Source organism: Somniosus microcephalus, chromosome 9 (genome assembly GCF_052327205.1).
Source record: "Somniosus microcephalus isolate GS21.2 chromosome 9, FLI_Smic_1.0, whole genome shotgun sequence".
NCBI classification, from domain to species: domain Eukaryota; kingdom Metazoa; phylum Chordata; class Chondrichthyes; order Squaliformes; family Somniosidae; genus Somniosus; species Somniosus microcephalus.
In genome coordinates, this window is record NC_140995.1 from 47,484,800 (window position 1) to 47,501,742 (window position 16,943).

Below are 16,943 nucleotides of genomic sequence, written 5' to 3' on the forward strand. Positions count from 1 at the left end.
GCTCAGCCTGGACGGCCATTTCCTCTAGGAGGCGCACCTCCTCTACGCTGACCGTCGCTGGACTGGAGGCCGCACTCACCCTCTGGGGAGAAGTCCGCCAAGCTTCCCCACCCCTCCCGCGTTGCTGCAGGCTGCTGGGCCCCGGAGCTTCACTCTCCTCCGACCCTTCCCCCGGCTCCCCTCCAGGGAAGACGTGTCCCCTACATCGGCATGGGCTGGCGCGGCTGAGGGTGGCACTGATGGGCCGGCTTCCTCTTCCTCCTCCTCGTCTTCCGAAGGGCTGACAGTGGCAGCTTGAGGGCCCGCCTCCTCACCTGGCGATTCACCATCTGAAAGCAGGAAGGCACAAGAGCAGCTTTATAGTGAGGACAGGGCGGCAGCGAGGGAGGCATGAGTGGTGCCATTCACCGCATTGGTCGGACAGTGGCAAAGGATGCTGATCTGATGCGCAAGTGGAACGAGAGAGGTCCAAAAGGTCATGCCCTTACCATTGGTGACCAGAACAGGGTTGGCATCTCCAGTGGCGACGGGGCCAATCAGCCGGCCTCCCATAATGCGCTCCACACGCTGTTCAAAGTCGGAGAGCTCTTTGATGTCAGGACGGCCTCCCCCGGTCTCAGTTTGGTTGCGCCAGTTGTGCACAACCTTGGCCTGCAAGAGAAAGGGCGGCCTCTAAGTACAGTGTGAAGCCCTGATCTTGTCTGCACTGCCTCCCATGGTCGAATAGCTTGGACAGTGTGTAGCCCTGATCTTGTCTGCACTGCCTCCCATGGTCGAATAGCTTGTACAGTGTGTAGCCCTGATCTTGTCTGCACTGCCTCCCATGGTCGAATAGCTTGGACAGTGTGTAGCCCTGATATTGTCTGCACTGCCTCCCATGGTCGAATAGCTTGGACAGTGTGTAAAGTGCTGAATGCGCAAGTGATTTTCATGCCAGTCCCATAGCTGCTGGATGAGGGCTGGCCATTAGGGCTTTCAGGTCCCTTTGCCCATAATGTGAGGTGCACATGCAAGGATGAGGAGGACACTGGAATGGGTACTCACCCTGACAACCCGAGTGAGGTCGTTGAACTTCTTTCGGCATTGCACAGCAGTCCTGGCAACCACGCTGTTGGAAGACACCCTGTTGGACACCTCCCTCCAGGCTTTCCGGTAGGCGCTGGGCAGCGGCCTCTTGCCACCTTCTGGGAACAAAACATGGCGCCTGCGCTCCACTCCACCAACCAGCACCCTCAGGTCACCGTCGCTGAAGCGCTGTGCTCTCTCCCTGGCCTTCTCCATAGTCCTGGGCGTTGCACAGGTGAAGCTGAAGTAGTCAGGCCTAGGTTGAGGGCTGCAGTGTACAGGGCGTGGCAGGCAAACAAATCGACCCACCCCCTTTAAGAGCTGACCGGCGCCAGAGTGTCTGCCGTCAATCAAAAACTCTCCGCACCTGCGCTGCGCCCAGCCTCGGGGGTATCGCTCAGCACTGCCGGCTTAGCGCCTAAAGATAGTCGTGCATCGCCTGTTTTAGCGCAGCAGCAACCTCTTGTGGCGGTGCGACTGAATATCGGCGAAGGGGGCGCGACTTTGCGCCGGGCGCAAACATTAGCGGCCGCCCGACTTTACCGCCCCAAAAGTGGCTATACTGAATTTCTAGGCCCTCTCAGAGGGCCTATATCCTCTCCTCCTGTTGTTATTCCATGGGGGAGTTGCATCGCTCTCCCCATCATTAATTCGTAAGGGGACAAACCCGTCGTTCGGTTTGGGCTCGCCCTTAACTTCATTAACACGGTTGGTAATACATTTACCCATTGCTGTTGCTTTTCCCCTAACGCCTTGGCTAAGGCTGTTTTCAAAGTCCGGTTCATTCGTTCCACCATTCCCGAACTCTGGGGATGGTAGGGAATATGGAACTTATGCTTTATTCCCATCCATTTGCATATCTTTTTCATTACTATCCCTGTAAAATGTGTCCCCTGATCTGAATCGATTTGGATTGGTACTCTCCATCGGGGAATTATTTCTTCTGCCATTATTCTTGCCACTGTGGTGGCTGTGCAGTCCCTAGTGGGGAAGGCCTCGACCCATCGAGTAAACTGGTCTATAATTACCAAGCAATATCTCTTCCCCCTGGAACTTGGTAATGGTCCGATGAAATCTATTTGTATCTTTTCCCAAGGGCCTCTAGGTCTCGGCTGGTGGGCCATTCGTATTTTTACTGGCCGTCCTGGGTTATGCTGGGTGCATGTCAGACACTTTTGACAAAACTTTGCTACATCCCTTCCTACACCTGGCCACCACCATTCTTGTCCTACCAGATGGGTCATCGCCCCTCTGCCCGCATGGTCTATGCCATGGTGTAACTCCAAGAGTGTTTGTCGAATACAAGCGGGGGCTATTACCTTCCCGTTCTTTCGCCAAACCCCCTGATCATCTGCTCTACCTCCTACCCGATACCATTCCTGTCTTTCTCCCGGCGCGGTATCCTGGTGCAACCTTCCGATGTCTATCTGGTCTACCTGTGTACTTGCTACCGGTAGTTCCTGGTCTAATGCCTGCTGCGCTGCCAAATCCGCAGCCCGATTGCCCTCTTGTTGGCGGGTTTCTACCTTCTGATGGGCTTTAATTTTTACTACTGCTGCCTGCTTTGGTGCTTTTACAGCTTCCAAGAGGGCCCCTATTCGCTGTTGATGTCTGATAAGATCTCCTCCTGCAGTGACAAATCCCCTTCTTCCCCAAGCTATCATATAATCATGCACCACTCCAAACGCGTATCTACTATCTGTGTAAATATTTACTGTTTTTCTTTCTGCCAGGGTCAGGGCCTCAGTGAGTGCTACTAATTCTGCCACTTGGGCTGATAATGCCCCGTCCAATCTGCCGGACAATGCTGTTTCTAATTTTTCATTTACGACTGCCCACCCAGTTCGGGGAGACCCGTCAACATATTTTCTGGAGCCGTCCACGTACAGGGTAAGCTGTGGGTCTTCCAGAGGATCTTCCTCCAAAGGGTCTCCAACTACTTCCTCATCTACTTCTGCACATATGTGGGGTTCCCTTGATCCCAGGATCCCTTCCGCGGGATTCTCCCCCGTATCCCTAACAATTACCACTGATTCGTCCTTAGGTATTAGGACCGTCTCCCAACGTGCCCTTCGCATGTTAGATACTGACCGTAGCTTATTATTATTTAACATTTCTACTATTGTGTGTCTGTTATGGAGGATAATGTCCCCGGACATTACTGTGGGCTCGCTAACCTTTACCGCCCACGCTGTGCAATCCAGTGCTGCTACACATCGTGATAATCCAGCGGCTTCGGATGACTGTTTAGTGGAGTAATATGCTACCGGCCGTCGCCTGTCCCCATGTTGTTGGGTTATCACGGCGGCGTAGAACCCCCCTTCGTTTTCACAATGAATGTGGAATGGTTTCCTCATGTCGGGTAGACCGAGGCCAGGGGCCACTATCAGCGCTTGTTTTAAACTCCCATATGCCTGCTCCTGTTCTGGTCCCCACTCTACCGGGGTATTACCGGGACTCCCCGCTTTCACCAATTTCTGGATGGGTTCCGCTATAGCTGCAAAGTTCGCTATAAAATTCCTACTATAATTAAAGAGACCTAAAACCTTCCTGACTCCTCGTACTGTGTCGGGGCATCTCTTGTATGGCCTTCCGTCGGTCACCTGGCATGGCTCTGGTCCCCTGTGACAATTGTTGTCTCAGGTAAATAACTGTGCTCTGCCCGATTTGAGCTTTCTTAGGGTTTATCTTGAACCCTCCTATTTCCAGGGCTTGTAGGACTTCAGTTAACGCAGCTGCATGTCCATGCTCATCTTCCGAGGCGATTAACAGGTCATCCACGTATTGCAATACAGTGCTGCGGTACGGGTCGAGGTTCACTGTTTCTAACAGTGAACTCATTACCTGGTGGAATACCGCCGGGCTGTTATGGAACCCCTGAGGTAGCCTAGTCCATGTATACTGTCTTTCCCCGACCGTAAAGGCAAACTTATTCTGGGATTCCTGGTCTAAAGGTAAAGACCAGAATCCATTAGCTATGTCCAAAACTGTAAAAATCTTGTGCTCCGAGTTCAAGGCATTTAAGATTGTGGATGGGCTGGCCACTATTGGGTGCAATTTGGGCGTTGCCTTGTTTAATTCTGTATAATCAATAGTCAGTCGGAATGATTTATCCAGTTTGGTGACTGGCCATACGGGCGAGTTGGTCGTGCTTTCGGTAATCCTAATTATGCCCCTTCCAGATCATGCATTATTTCTTGTACCGCTTCCCGGGCTTCTGGTTTAATAGGGTATTGCTTATGGGGCTTGTGTTCCGGACCTGGAACCGTGATTGGCTCCATTTTTACCTGTCCGGTGTCCTGTTTTGTCTTAGCCCAAACCCCTTTCATAATTTTGCATATGGACCCGTATGGTTTCCGTTCTAGTTCCCAATCCCTGCTCAAAGATGCTGCACTCCCTACCCTAGCCAAATTGGTGCATGGTTTATCTATACTGACCTTGGACCCATCTCCTTTGGACCAAACAATTTTATTTTGCGTGGAGTCCACCAATATGTTAAATTCTTTTAGCAAGTCTATTCCTAATATGGTACCTTCGTTATTTGGACACACATAAAATTGGGCGGGGAGGAGTTTTCCTGTTAACTCTAAAACTTGTACCTCACTTTTATAAGCCTTAATTTTTATACCCCCTAATCCTACTATATATATATATTCCTTGGTTGTTGGAAGGGGCAAATCAGTCAAGGATACTGATGCTCCTGTGTCAACTAACATTTCACATGGTCGGCCCCCTAATAATGCTGCTACATAGACTCGGTTATCTGAGCCTCCTTTTACGGGGGCCGCCTCCCGTCATTGACTCTTCCCTTTCGACTTGAGGTACTCAAGAAAGTCGATTCTATCCTCCGAACTGAGATAAGCGCCCTGTGTCTGGTCCACGTTTCCTTTCTTCTGACAACAGCTGTAACTCTGGTGTCCTGGCTTACCGCAATAGTCACATCCCCCTTTCTTTCCACTCCTGCAATACTTTGCCATATGTCCCATCTTCCCACAATTATAACAGTTCCCCTGAATCCTCTTGCTTGATTGTGATGCCTCCCCTGCTGCTACCCTTTCCTGTTTAACTTTTACACCTCCCTTTTCGGTGTGTTCAGATTCCTTTGCGTCTATCTGACATGCCCATTGAACTGCGAGATCATACGTAGGGGCGGCTACTACCCCCATTTTTAGGATGGCTTGGTGTGCCGATGAGAGTCCATCCTTAAACATCTGGATGAAGGGCTGGTCTGTTCGTTGTGGGTTTGCTTGCCCTGACGATTCACAATAGGCGTCAAAGAATCGTTCTCCATAATCACTACTAGATTCTCCCTTTCTTTGCTTTATTGATTGGATTTTTCCCCAGTTTATAGTAGTGCCGTTTCTACTGCGATCTTAAAGGGCCCGTATGCTGCCCGCTGTGCCGCCAGTGCGGCACCCGCAGGTACTGCATCTGCCCACGCTCCGTCTTGCATGCCTGCAGCGGGGTTTACATTTCTCCATTTGTCGGCTGGGCATTTCGCCCTAACTAACTGGTGGATGTCTCAAGGATGTAAATCATGGATTTCCCATATTTCCTCTAAATTCCTCCAGAACTCTGAGTTCTGACTACGGGGTTTAAGGGTTCCTAAATCTTTAAGAATGGCTTGTTTTTCAAGAGGGGAGAAAGCCCGATATCGACTTTGAGCTGGCACTGGGTGTCGTATTACAGGTGCCATCGGCACTACTGGAATATCATTTTCATCTCTAGGTGGAGCCGAGGCATACGGCGGGGGGTTTTCTTTATCCCGTTCGTCTCCTTTTCCCTTGCCTGTCAATTCCATCCTTTCTACTAAAGTTTCTAATTCTGCTATTCTTATTTCTTGTTCTTCCATCTTACTGGTTTGTGTCTTAACCCTTTTTGTTAACATTACTACCTGATGTATTAAAATTACTCCTGCTTTCTTAGTTTTCTTTTGTTTCTGCTTTTCCCACCACCCCACTGTGTTATTGGTTTTTCTAGTGGATCCCACCCATCTTTCTTCATTTTATCGATCAAACCCTTTTGGTCGTCAGCATAGAGCCGACTCATCGATTCTGGCGGACCCCAGTCTGGGCCTCCGCCTTCCGCCATAATGTATTAATTTTTTTTTTCACTAGTTTACCGCGTTCCGGTCCACCCTAGTAACTCGTTCTCAGAGGTCTTACCTATCATCCACCACTAGATGGTGGCGGTCCTGACTTGTAACTATCCCTGTCAGAGGTGCTCGTCTGGCACTTGCAGGCTCTAATACATTAGCACAATACGTCACTTAATGCAATCCAACAGATCCCGCAACGCAACACAGCAGAGAGACTTTTAGTCTGTCTCGGATTCCCAACTAACTCTGGCCTTCACGTGGGGCCCAGTCGCCCTCTTAATTCCGGCTCAGTATGGGTCCTCGAGACATTTACATTCCGAAATAACACATCAGGTTTCAATCAACTTAACTACTATTTAAACTGCATCTCTCACCCATCACAGATACCAAATTCTTTCGTACTGCGTTGCTGTCACACCGCCCTTCCGAGTGATCCAATTTCTGGACGGTCAAAGATCTGACTACTCGCCCCGCTCACTGGTGCAAGCGGTCTTCCAGCTCTGCAGTACCCTGCTCACAGCGCCAATTTGTTGGGTGAAAATAAATTCACATCTAATCTGTGGTAAAGTAAAAGGTGCAGTTTATTGAAAACAGAGCTCTGGGAGAAGCGTCTCAGACCCCGCGGTCTGTGCGAGCACCTTCTCCCCGATCAACAAAATTCACAAGCTTATATACAGTACAAGACTGGAGCACATCGATAGCCTTGATTACATTACTTATTCCTTGGCCAGTCTGGCTTCGTGGCAACAGCCGCCCCCTCCCCAATTATATTCCTTCAAAAACAACCTAATTATAACTTTACATCGTTAGCTAAGCCCCTTCTTTTAGTTCTGTCTTTTATCTAAGTTTGTCCAGTTATCTGGACAGCAGGGTCCTTTCTTACTTCATTTTGGCTTCGGCCGATCAGTGACTCGTGATTGCACGTGGCTAAACTTGTTATTGCAGCTTCTCATATCTCCACATGCTTAATCACTTCTGTGGTTCAGTCCATTGTGTTTTTAAGCTAATCTCGACTGAAACTAGGTTGTCCTGCTGTGTCGCTCAACTGCAACATTCAACTGGTTCAAATCCCAATCCTTCAATCATTCACAGAATCAATCACAGGATTATTGTTATAATCATCCGAATGATCAATCACATGATCAGTGATAGAATCAAACTCAGCATCAATCATAGAATCAAACACATGAACAATCACATGATCAATCATAGAATCAATCAAGTGTCTGTCATAGAATCAATCACAAGAGCAATCATAGAATCATCACAGGATCAATCAAAGAATCAATCACATGATCATTCACAAGATCAATTATAGAATCAATCACAAGATCAACCAAAGAATCATCACAGGATCAATCATCGAATCAATCACATGTTCAATCACTGGATCAATCATAGAATCAAACATATGATCAATCACAGGATCAGTCTTAGATACAATCACATGATCAATCATAGAATCAATCACATGATCAATCACAGGATCAATTATAGAATCAATCACAGGTTCATTCACATGATTAATTATAAAATCAATCACCAGATCAATCATAGAGTCAATCATAGGATCAATCATAGAATCAATCAGATGATCAATCAGAGGTTCAATCATAGTATGAATCACAGGTCAATGATATAATCAATCAAATGATCAAACACATGATCAGTCATAGAATCAATCACATGATTGATCATGTGATTGATCACAGGATCAATCATAGATTTAATCACATGATCCATCATAGAATCAATGACAGGAACAATCATAGAATTATTCACAGGATCATTCACAGGATAAATTATACAATCAGTCACCAGATCAATCATAGAGTCAATCATAGGATCAATCATAGAATCAATCACATGATCAATCAGAGGATCAATCATAGAATCAATTACCAGATCAATGATATGATCAATCAAATGATTAAACACATGATCCATCATAGAATCAATCAGGGTCAATCATAAAGTCAATCACATTATCAATGATAGATTCATTCACGTGATCAATCAGATGATCAAGCACAGCATCAAACATAGAGTCATTCACATAATCAATGACTGGATCTATCATAGAATCAATGACATGATCAATCATAGAATCATCACAGGATCAATCATAGAATCAATCAGAAGCACAATCACAGAATCAATCACATGATAAATCATATAATGAGTCACATGATCAATCACAGGATCAATCACAGATTCAATATCATGTTCAGTCATCAGATCAATCATAGAATCAATCACATGATCAAGCACAGGATCTAACATAGGATCAATCACATGATCTATCACAGAACCAATCACAGGATCAGTTACACAATCAATCATAGAATCATCACAGGATCAATCATAGAATCAATCAGAAGATCAGTTACACAATCATTCATAGAATCCATCACATGATCAATCACAGGACCAATCATAGAATCAATCACATGATCAATCACAAGATCAGCCTTTGAATCATCACAGGGCCAATCATAGAATGAATCACATTATCAATCACAAGATCAATCATAGAATCATTCACATGATCAATCATATAAACAATCACATGATCAATCTCAGGATCAATCATAGGTTCAATCACATGATCAATTACATGATCAATCATATAATCCATCACATGATCAATCTCAGGATCAATCATAGAATCAATAACATGATCAATCACCGGATGAATAATAGAATCAATGACCTGACCAAGCATAGGATCTATCATAGGATCAATCACATGATGAAGGACAGGATCAATCATAGATTCAATCACATTATCATTCAAATAATCAATCACATGCTCAAACACAAGAGCAATCATTTAATCAATCACAAGAGCAAACACTGGATCAATAATAAAATCAATCACATGATCAATCATAGAATCAATCACAGGATAAATCACAGAATCAAGCACATGATCAACCACAAGGTCAATCATAGAATCAATCACATGATCAATCATAGAATCAATCACATGATCATTCACAGGATCTATCATAGAATCAATCATAGAATCAAACACAGGATCAATCATAGAATCAATCACATGATCAATCATAAAATCAGTGACATCATCAATCACAGGATCAATCATAGATTTAATCACATGATCCATCATAGAATCAATGACAGGAACAATCATAGAATTATTCACAGGGTCATTCACAGGATAAATTATACAATCAGCCACCAGATCAATCATAGATTCAATCATAGAATCAATCACATGATCAATCAGAGGGTCAATCATAGAATCAATTACTGGATCAATGATATAATCAATTAAATGATTAAACACATGATCCAACATAGAATCAATCTCAGGGTCAATCATAGAGTCAATCACATTATCAATGATAGGTTCATTCACATGATAAATCAGATGATTAAGCACAGCATCAATCATAGAGTCATTCACATAATCAATGACTGGATCTATGATAGAATCAATAACATGATCAATCATAGAATCATCACAGGATCAATCATAGAATCAATCACATGATTAATCACAAGCACAATCACAGAATCAATCATATGATAAATCATATAATGAGTCACATGATCAATCACATGATCAATCAAATATCATGATCAATCATCAGATCAATCATAGAATCAATCACATGATCTTGCACAGGATCTAACATAGAATCAATCAAATGATTAAGCACAGTATCTAACATAGGATCAATCACATGATCAATCACATGATCTATCACAGAACCAATCACAGGATCAGTTACACAATCAATCATAGAACCATCGCAGAATCAATCATAGAATCAATCACATGATCAATCACAGCATTTATCATAGGATCAATCACATGATCAATTAGACAATCAATCATTGAATCAATCAAAAGATCATCATAGAATCAATCACATGATCAATCATATAATCAATCACATGGGCCTAGAAATTCAGTTGCGTTTGCGCCCAATTAGGGGCGAAAGAGTGGGTTGTGCCGGAGGTTGCGTCGCGCCCGAAATTAGGTGGGCCCTAACATCGGCGTTAGCCGGTAGCGCTGCGCCGGCACCGATGACGTCATCGGTGTGCGCAGTGCCCCGGTACCGCCCGAAACCACGCCGATCCCCATCTTCAGTAGCGGCCGCCTCTTCCGTGGTGGGCGCTAGTAACATCGGGAGACCGGGTCCTTACTGCAGCCTTAGCGGCGCAATTTAAGGTGGAGGTGCGGGGCGGCCGCTTTTTCGGCGGCTGCCTGCCTGCACCTCCTTCCCCGGCCTCCTCCACCCCCCCCCCGCGGCATTGCCGGCTGGTTTCCGTGGAGTCCGGAACTTCTCCATTGTGCCGGGCTCTTTTGCTGGCACTTGCAATCGGGGCTCCGGCCGTTGCAGGCACCTCCCCCTTAAGAGAAGGGGGAGGCCTGCGGTACAGCAGCCTGCCGCACCGCATCGAGTGGCGCAGCAGGACCGGGAGCGCTGAAATTCACTTTCAGCGCCTCAAGTGGGGCGGACACACCCTGTACCAGCGCCCGGTTCCGCTTTGGGGCGCTGAAAGTGAATATGGGGCGGGCACAACAGGCTCCGCTGCGGGCGCAAAATTTTTGGCACAAACGTGCTGGCGGGGCTATACCCAATGTCTAGGCCATGATCTATCATAGAGTCAAACAAAAGATTAATCATGGGAACAATCACAAGTTCAATCATAAATTCAATCACAAGATAAATCATAGAATCAATCACATGTTCAATCACAGGATCAATCATAGATTCAGTCACATGATCCATCATAGAATCAATGACAGGAACAATCATAGAATTATTCACAGGATAATTCACAGGATAAATTATACAATCAGTCACCAGATCAATCATAGAGTCAATCGTAGGATCAATCATAGAATCAATCACATGATCAGAGGATCAATCATAGAATCAATTACCGGATCAATGATATAATCAATCAAATGATTAAACACATGATCCATCATAGAATCAATCTCAGGGTCAATCATAGAGTCAATCACTTTATCAATGATAGATTCATTCACATGATCAATCAGATGATCAAGCACAGCATCAAACATAGAGTCATTCACATAATCAATGACTGGATCTATCATAGAATCAATAACATGATCAATCATAGAATCATGACAGGATCAATCATAGAATCAATCACATGATCAATCACAAGCACAATCACAGAATCAATCACATGATAAATCATATTGTTCTGCCCTCGCAACGCGCTTCTATGCAGAGCTAGACAGATAGCGAACAACTCGATATCTTCCAATAAAATCACAAGGCTTGACTTTTCTTGTAACGCTTTACTGAACGATTCTAATTGTAAAAGTGAAATACAACACAGAAATGGAAGCACACATTAGTATACAGGCGCATAACTGATATGTATACACAGATTTAGGTACGCCTGAGCAACACAGTACATTTAGTAAACTGGGAGGCATTCTCTTTAAATTAGCCCTGTACATAGTGTATGAAAATACAGCTACTAGTTAATCAGCTAGACAGAGAAAAGTTACAACTAAACATTTTCTACAACATACAGTGCACATTAATCATCCATAGCATTCTAAAATACTTACAGACAAACAATTTCCAAGACTCAAGCATGGGGACAATACAACTGCCCGGAGCCTGTGCTGCTGTAGGAGCACCGTGGTGTAGGTCTGTGTCCCAGCGAGGACTCCACGAGGACTACGTAGCAGTCCTGTGGGGAGCGTGATGACCTCATCACGCTCGGTAGCGTTGTCCGCGCTTGGGGCGTCACGTGATGCGCGTGGTCGCGTTTCTGGCCGTGGAGGCCGAAGTCGGGAGCGGGAGCTGGAGGCCAGGCTGAGCCGATGCTTGCCGCGGGAGCGGAAGATCGCGTCACTCCCGGCGGCTGGTAGATGCGGCCGAAGACGCTAGGCCGGGCTGTGCCGGCAGCCTTTCTGGAAGGCCGAGTCGGGCCGGCAGCCGCCTCACGCACGTCACGTCGTACGTGCCGTGATGTCAGCACGCTACGTTGTACGTGACGTGACGTCAGCACGCTAAGGCGCGTCTTAAAGGGGCAATGGCCCTAAAAGGTAAGTTAAAGGGGCAACGGCCCCAACAGGTAGGTTATACATATATAAGTAAGTTAAATACATACAGTGAGGTTAAGTTAGAGGGAGAGACAGCACACTCCCCGCTTGGTACAATTCCATTTGTACCACTACAGATACAAAATAACCTGGAGAAAACGTCCTTTGGCTGCCACACGCTCAGAGTCCGTTCTCTAGATTTCTTCGGAAAGGAGGACTACGATCTCTGAGACTGGCCTCGGAAACACCTTGACAGTCTCTTCCTTGACGGTGTTCACCTCCACCTTGTGGACCCTCTTGTCCCTGCTCGGCAGAGTTTTGACGGCTAGTCCCACTGACCGTTCGTTTGTGTGCTTGGCTGTCTTTCAGCAAGACGACATCTCTCACTTTGACATTCGGCTTGTCTTCTGTCCATTTCCTACGGCTCTGTAGGGTGGGCGAATACTCTCCTCCCCATCTCTTCCAAGAAGTGTCTGCACGACACTGTACTTGCTTCCACTGCTTCCCGTGCAGCTCGGCCATGTCGAAGTTTCCAGAGGGAGCTGAAATAGCACTCATCTTTTGAGTCAGGAGCATCGCTGGGGTGGGGACTGCAGGCGTGTCTGGGTCGGTGGACCCCGGCACCAGGGTTCTCCTGAGCGAGCAGAGGCGCCCCGCAGCCTGCTCCCCGCTACTCGGAAGACGGCGTCCAGGAGGGCGAAACGGCAGGGGTGCCGCCCAGCTGTGTCTATCGTCCTTGGACCTTTCAAGCACTGAGCATCCTAGGCCATCTGTGCTCACAGTGGGGCCTGCCTCTTCCTCACAGGCAGAGGAGGTTGACCTATGATGCTGCGTCATGTCGTCGTAGTCCTCCTTTGCCTGGATCCTGTTTGGGCATGGGCTGAGACAGGATGTGCGACCGTTGCACGACACGTTTGCTTTATAGACGCTGACATCCGCTGGTTTGTGGACTGTTCCCAGGCAAACTCCACCCACGAGGACCCATCCCAAGTCAAGCCGCTGCGCATAGGGAGCATCGTGGGGCCCGTTGATGTGCTCACGTACCTTGTGCACCCTTAAGATGTCTCTTCCCAAGAGTAGGAGGATTGGAGCGTCCGGGTCCACAGCTGGAATCTTATTGGCAATTGGCTGTAGGTGGGGCTGATGGCGTGCGACCTCTGGGGAGGGGATTTCCGTCCTGTCCTCTGGCATCATGTCGCACTCAATCAAGGTGGGGAGGGGAAGCTGTAGTTTCCCATCCATGGACTCGATCATGAAGTTCCCGACTCTCCTACCCGTAGTATCTGTTGTCCCTGCACAGGTTTTTAGCGTGTACGGAGCGGTGCTGGCCTTGACGTCGAAGAGATTGAAGAATTCCGTCTTCGCTAGGGACTTGTTGCTTTGCTCATCGAGCACTGCATACATTTTGATTGCCTTCTCCTTTCTCCCTGCAGGATATGCTTTAACCAAGCAGATTTTGGAGCATGAGCGTGGGCTGCTTGCATTTCCGCAAACCTCTGTACACTTGGAGGTGACTGAAGATGTGCTTTCGCTTTGCTCCCCGCTATCCTCTTTGTCAACCGCGGCGCTCTCGGTGGTTGACGGAGGAGGACCTGGATGCAGGGCTGCTATGTGTTTTTCGCTGTTGCACTCAAGGCACTTGATTGTCGCCTTGCAGTCTTTTGCCATGTGCGTAGTCGACCCACAACACCTGAAGCAGATGCGGTTCTCTTTCAGGTATGTCGTGCGCTCATCAATGGGCTTGTCTCTAAAGCTTCGACACTTTTTGAGTGGGTGGGGCTTCTTGTGTATAGGACACTGACGATCTGGGTCATCCACTTCATTCCCAGCAGAACTGGATTGGTTGACTGAGGGTTCGGCTGGAACCTCTGTTTTGTGCACACTCACAGAGGCTTTGTTGCTGTCCTTTGTGGGTTTCTCTGTTCTCGAAGGAGCGTAACTGCTGGAGGTGGAGAAAGCGAAACTTGGATCATTCCTCACCCTTGCCTGTTGTTGGACAAACCTGGAGAAGAGAGAGAAGGGGGGAAATGCCACTCCATTTTCCTCCTTGTACTTGGATCCCTTAGCTATCCATTTCTCTTGAAGATTGTGGGGGAGCTTTTCCACTATTGGGTTTACCCCGCGAGCCGTATCCAAATACGAGAGGCCGGTCAGGTAACCTTCTCCCTTGGCACACTCCAGTTCGAGGAGAATGTCGCCCAGTTCTCTGAGCTCGACATTATCCTTGTTGGTTAGCTTCGGGAAGTCCTCAAGCTTCTTGAGCAGTGCGTGTTTGATGACTTCTGGTGCCCCATAACAGTCGTTGAGACGTTGCCAAACCAGGTGGAGGCCTGCTGTGGGATTGAGGACGTGCGCTGAGCGAATTCTCTTCGCCTGCCTTGACGACTCGGCTCCGAGCCACTTTGTCATCAAGTCTAGTTCTTCTCTGGCTGACAGATTCAAGTCCTTGGTGGTACTCAGGAAGGATGCTCTCCATGACCAATAATTTTCAGGACGGTCATCGAATTCTAGGAGGCCTGAACTTAACAATTCTCGGCGAGTAAGGTACCTGGCGAAGTCTTGTGCGCCTTGCGGCTTGGGCGAGGACTGCTTAGCTGGATTGGCCGAGTGTTGTGGAGGTCTCTGCAGGTGAGTCTTACTCGTTTCTTCTCTTTTGAGCTCAGTGTCTCCGAAAATGGGCCGTTTGTTGCTGGGGTGAGTAGCTAGTTCTACGTCGAGATACCTGAATGTTTCCTTTGGGAACACTTTGGAGTGTTGTTGGACATACTCATTTGTACGTTGCACTGGACTGAGGGGCTGTTCCAGGTCATATGTTTCCTGGCTGGGCTCCCCGCGTTCGCTCTCCTCATCTTCTTCATAAGCTGTGGCTTCGGCTTTAGCGGCAGCGGCAGCTCTCTGGCTTTGGAGAATGTGGAGAATGGCAGCGATATCAGCTCTCTGCTTTACAAGGTCGGCTTTCTGCTTCATCGTACTAGCTTCGAGGTCAGCTCTCTGCTTCATCACACTAGCGTCGAGGTCGGCTCTCTGCTTCATGAGGTCAGCTTCTTTTTCAGCGAAGGACAATTGCGCTTGGGTGGCCTTTGCCTTGGCACGTGCTTTGGCGGCTTTAGAAGCTGTCGATGACGACGGTCTGCTGGACCGCCGAGATGACCTAGAGGATACTTTAGAGAACTGTGACTTGGCGTCGTTTGCTGGGAGAGCTGTCAGTGACGACGGTCTGCTGGACCGCCGAGATGTTCTAGAGGATACTTTAGAGAACTGTGACTTGGCGTCGTTTGCTGGGAGAGCTGTCGGTGACTACGGTCTGCTGGACCACCGAGATGTTCTAGAGGCTGCTTTAGAGGACTGTGACTTGGCCTCGTTTGCTGGGAGAGGCTCATTCTTCTCGATTGGCTGGTCGACTTCCTCTAGAGTATATTGTTTTCCTGAGCGTAGACTCATGGTAGCTGAGTGGTATCTTCCTGTGCTTGAGCCCGCTGTGCTGCTGTCTTTTTACTGTTCTGCCCTCGCAACGCGCTTCTATGCAGAGCTAGACAGATAGCGAACAACTCGATATCTTCCAATAAAATCACAAGGCTTGACTTTTCTTGTAACGCTTTACTGAACGATTCTAATTGTAAAACTGAAATACAACACAGAAATGGAAGCACACATTAGTATACAGGCGCATAACTGATATGTATACACAGATTTAGGTATGCCTGAGCAACACAGTACATTTAGTAAACTGGGAGGCATTCTCTTTAAATTAGCCCTGTACATAGTGTATGAAAATACAGCTACTAGTTAATCAGCTAGACAGAGAAAAGTTACAACTAAACATTTTCTACAACATACAGTGCACATTAATCATCCATAGCATTCTAAAATACTTACAGACAAACAATTTCCAAGACTCAAGCATGGGGACGATACAACTGCCCGGAGCCTGTGCTGCTGTAGGAGCACCGTGGTGTAGGTCTGTGTCCCAGCGAGGACTCCACGAGGACTACGTAGCAGTCCTGTGGGGAGCGTGATGACCTCATCACGCTCGGTAGCGTTGTCCGCGCTTGGGGCGTCACGTGATGCGCGTGGTCGCGTTTCTGGCCGTGGAGGCCGAAGTCGGGAGCGGGAGCTGGAGGCCAGGCTGAGCCGATGCTTGCCGCGGGAGCGGAAGATCGCATCACTCCCGGCGGCTGGTAGATGCGGCCGAAGACGCTAGGCCGGGCTGTGCCGGCAGCCTTTCTGGAAGGCCGAGTCGGGCCGGCAGCTGCCTCACGCATGTCACGTCGTACGTGCCGTGACGTCAGCACGCTACGTGGTACGTGACGTGACGTCAGCACGCTAAGGCGCGTCTTAAAGGGGCAATGGCCCTAAAAGGTAAGTTAAAGGGGCAACGGCCCCAACAGGTAGGTTATACATATATAAGTAAGTTAAATACATACAGTGAGGTTAAGTTAGAGGGAGAGACAGCACACATATAATGAGTCACATGTTCAATCACAGGATCAATCACAGATTCAAGATCATGATCAATCATCAGATCAGTCATAGAATCAATCACATGATCAAGCACAGGATCTATCACGGAACCAATCACAGGATCAGTTACACAATCAATCATAGAATCATCACAGGATCAATCATAGAATCAATCACATGATCAGTTACACAATCATTCATAGAATCCATCCCATGATCAATCACAGGACCAATCATAGAATCAAT

The 16,943-nt window shown here is 47.4% G+C and overlaps 1 protein-coding gene across 1 annotated transcript; it reads right to left on the bottom strand.

Moving 5' to 3' along the window:
* Window positions 1-5,587: 5,587 nt before the first annotated feature.
* Window positions 5,588-16,410, bottom strand: LOC147112364 (uncharacterized). The gene is made up of 4 exons (XM_085998165.1): window positions 16,113-16,410; window positions 12,515-15,858; window positions 11,088-11,260; window positions 5,588-5,959 (listed from the first exon to the last, which is right to left on the bottom strand). Exons 2-4 carry the CDS (start codon window positions 15,267-15,269, stop codon window positions 5,588-5,590), a joined length of 3,300 nt encoding a protein of 1,099 aa, XP_085854291.1. The 5' UTR covers window positions 15,270-15,858; window positions 16,113-16,410.
* Window positions 16,411-16,943: the final 533 nt, after the last annotated feature.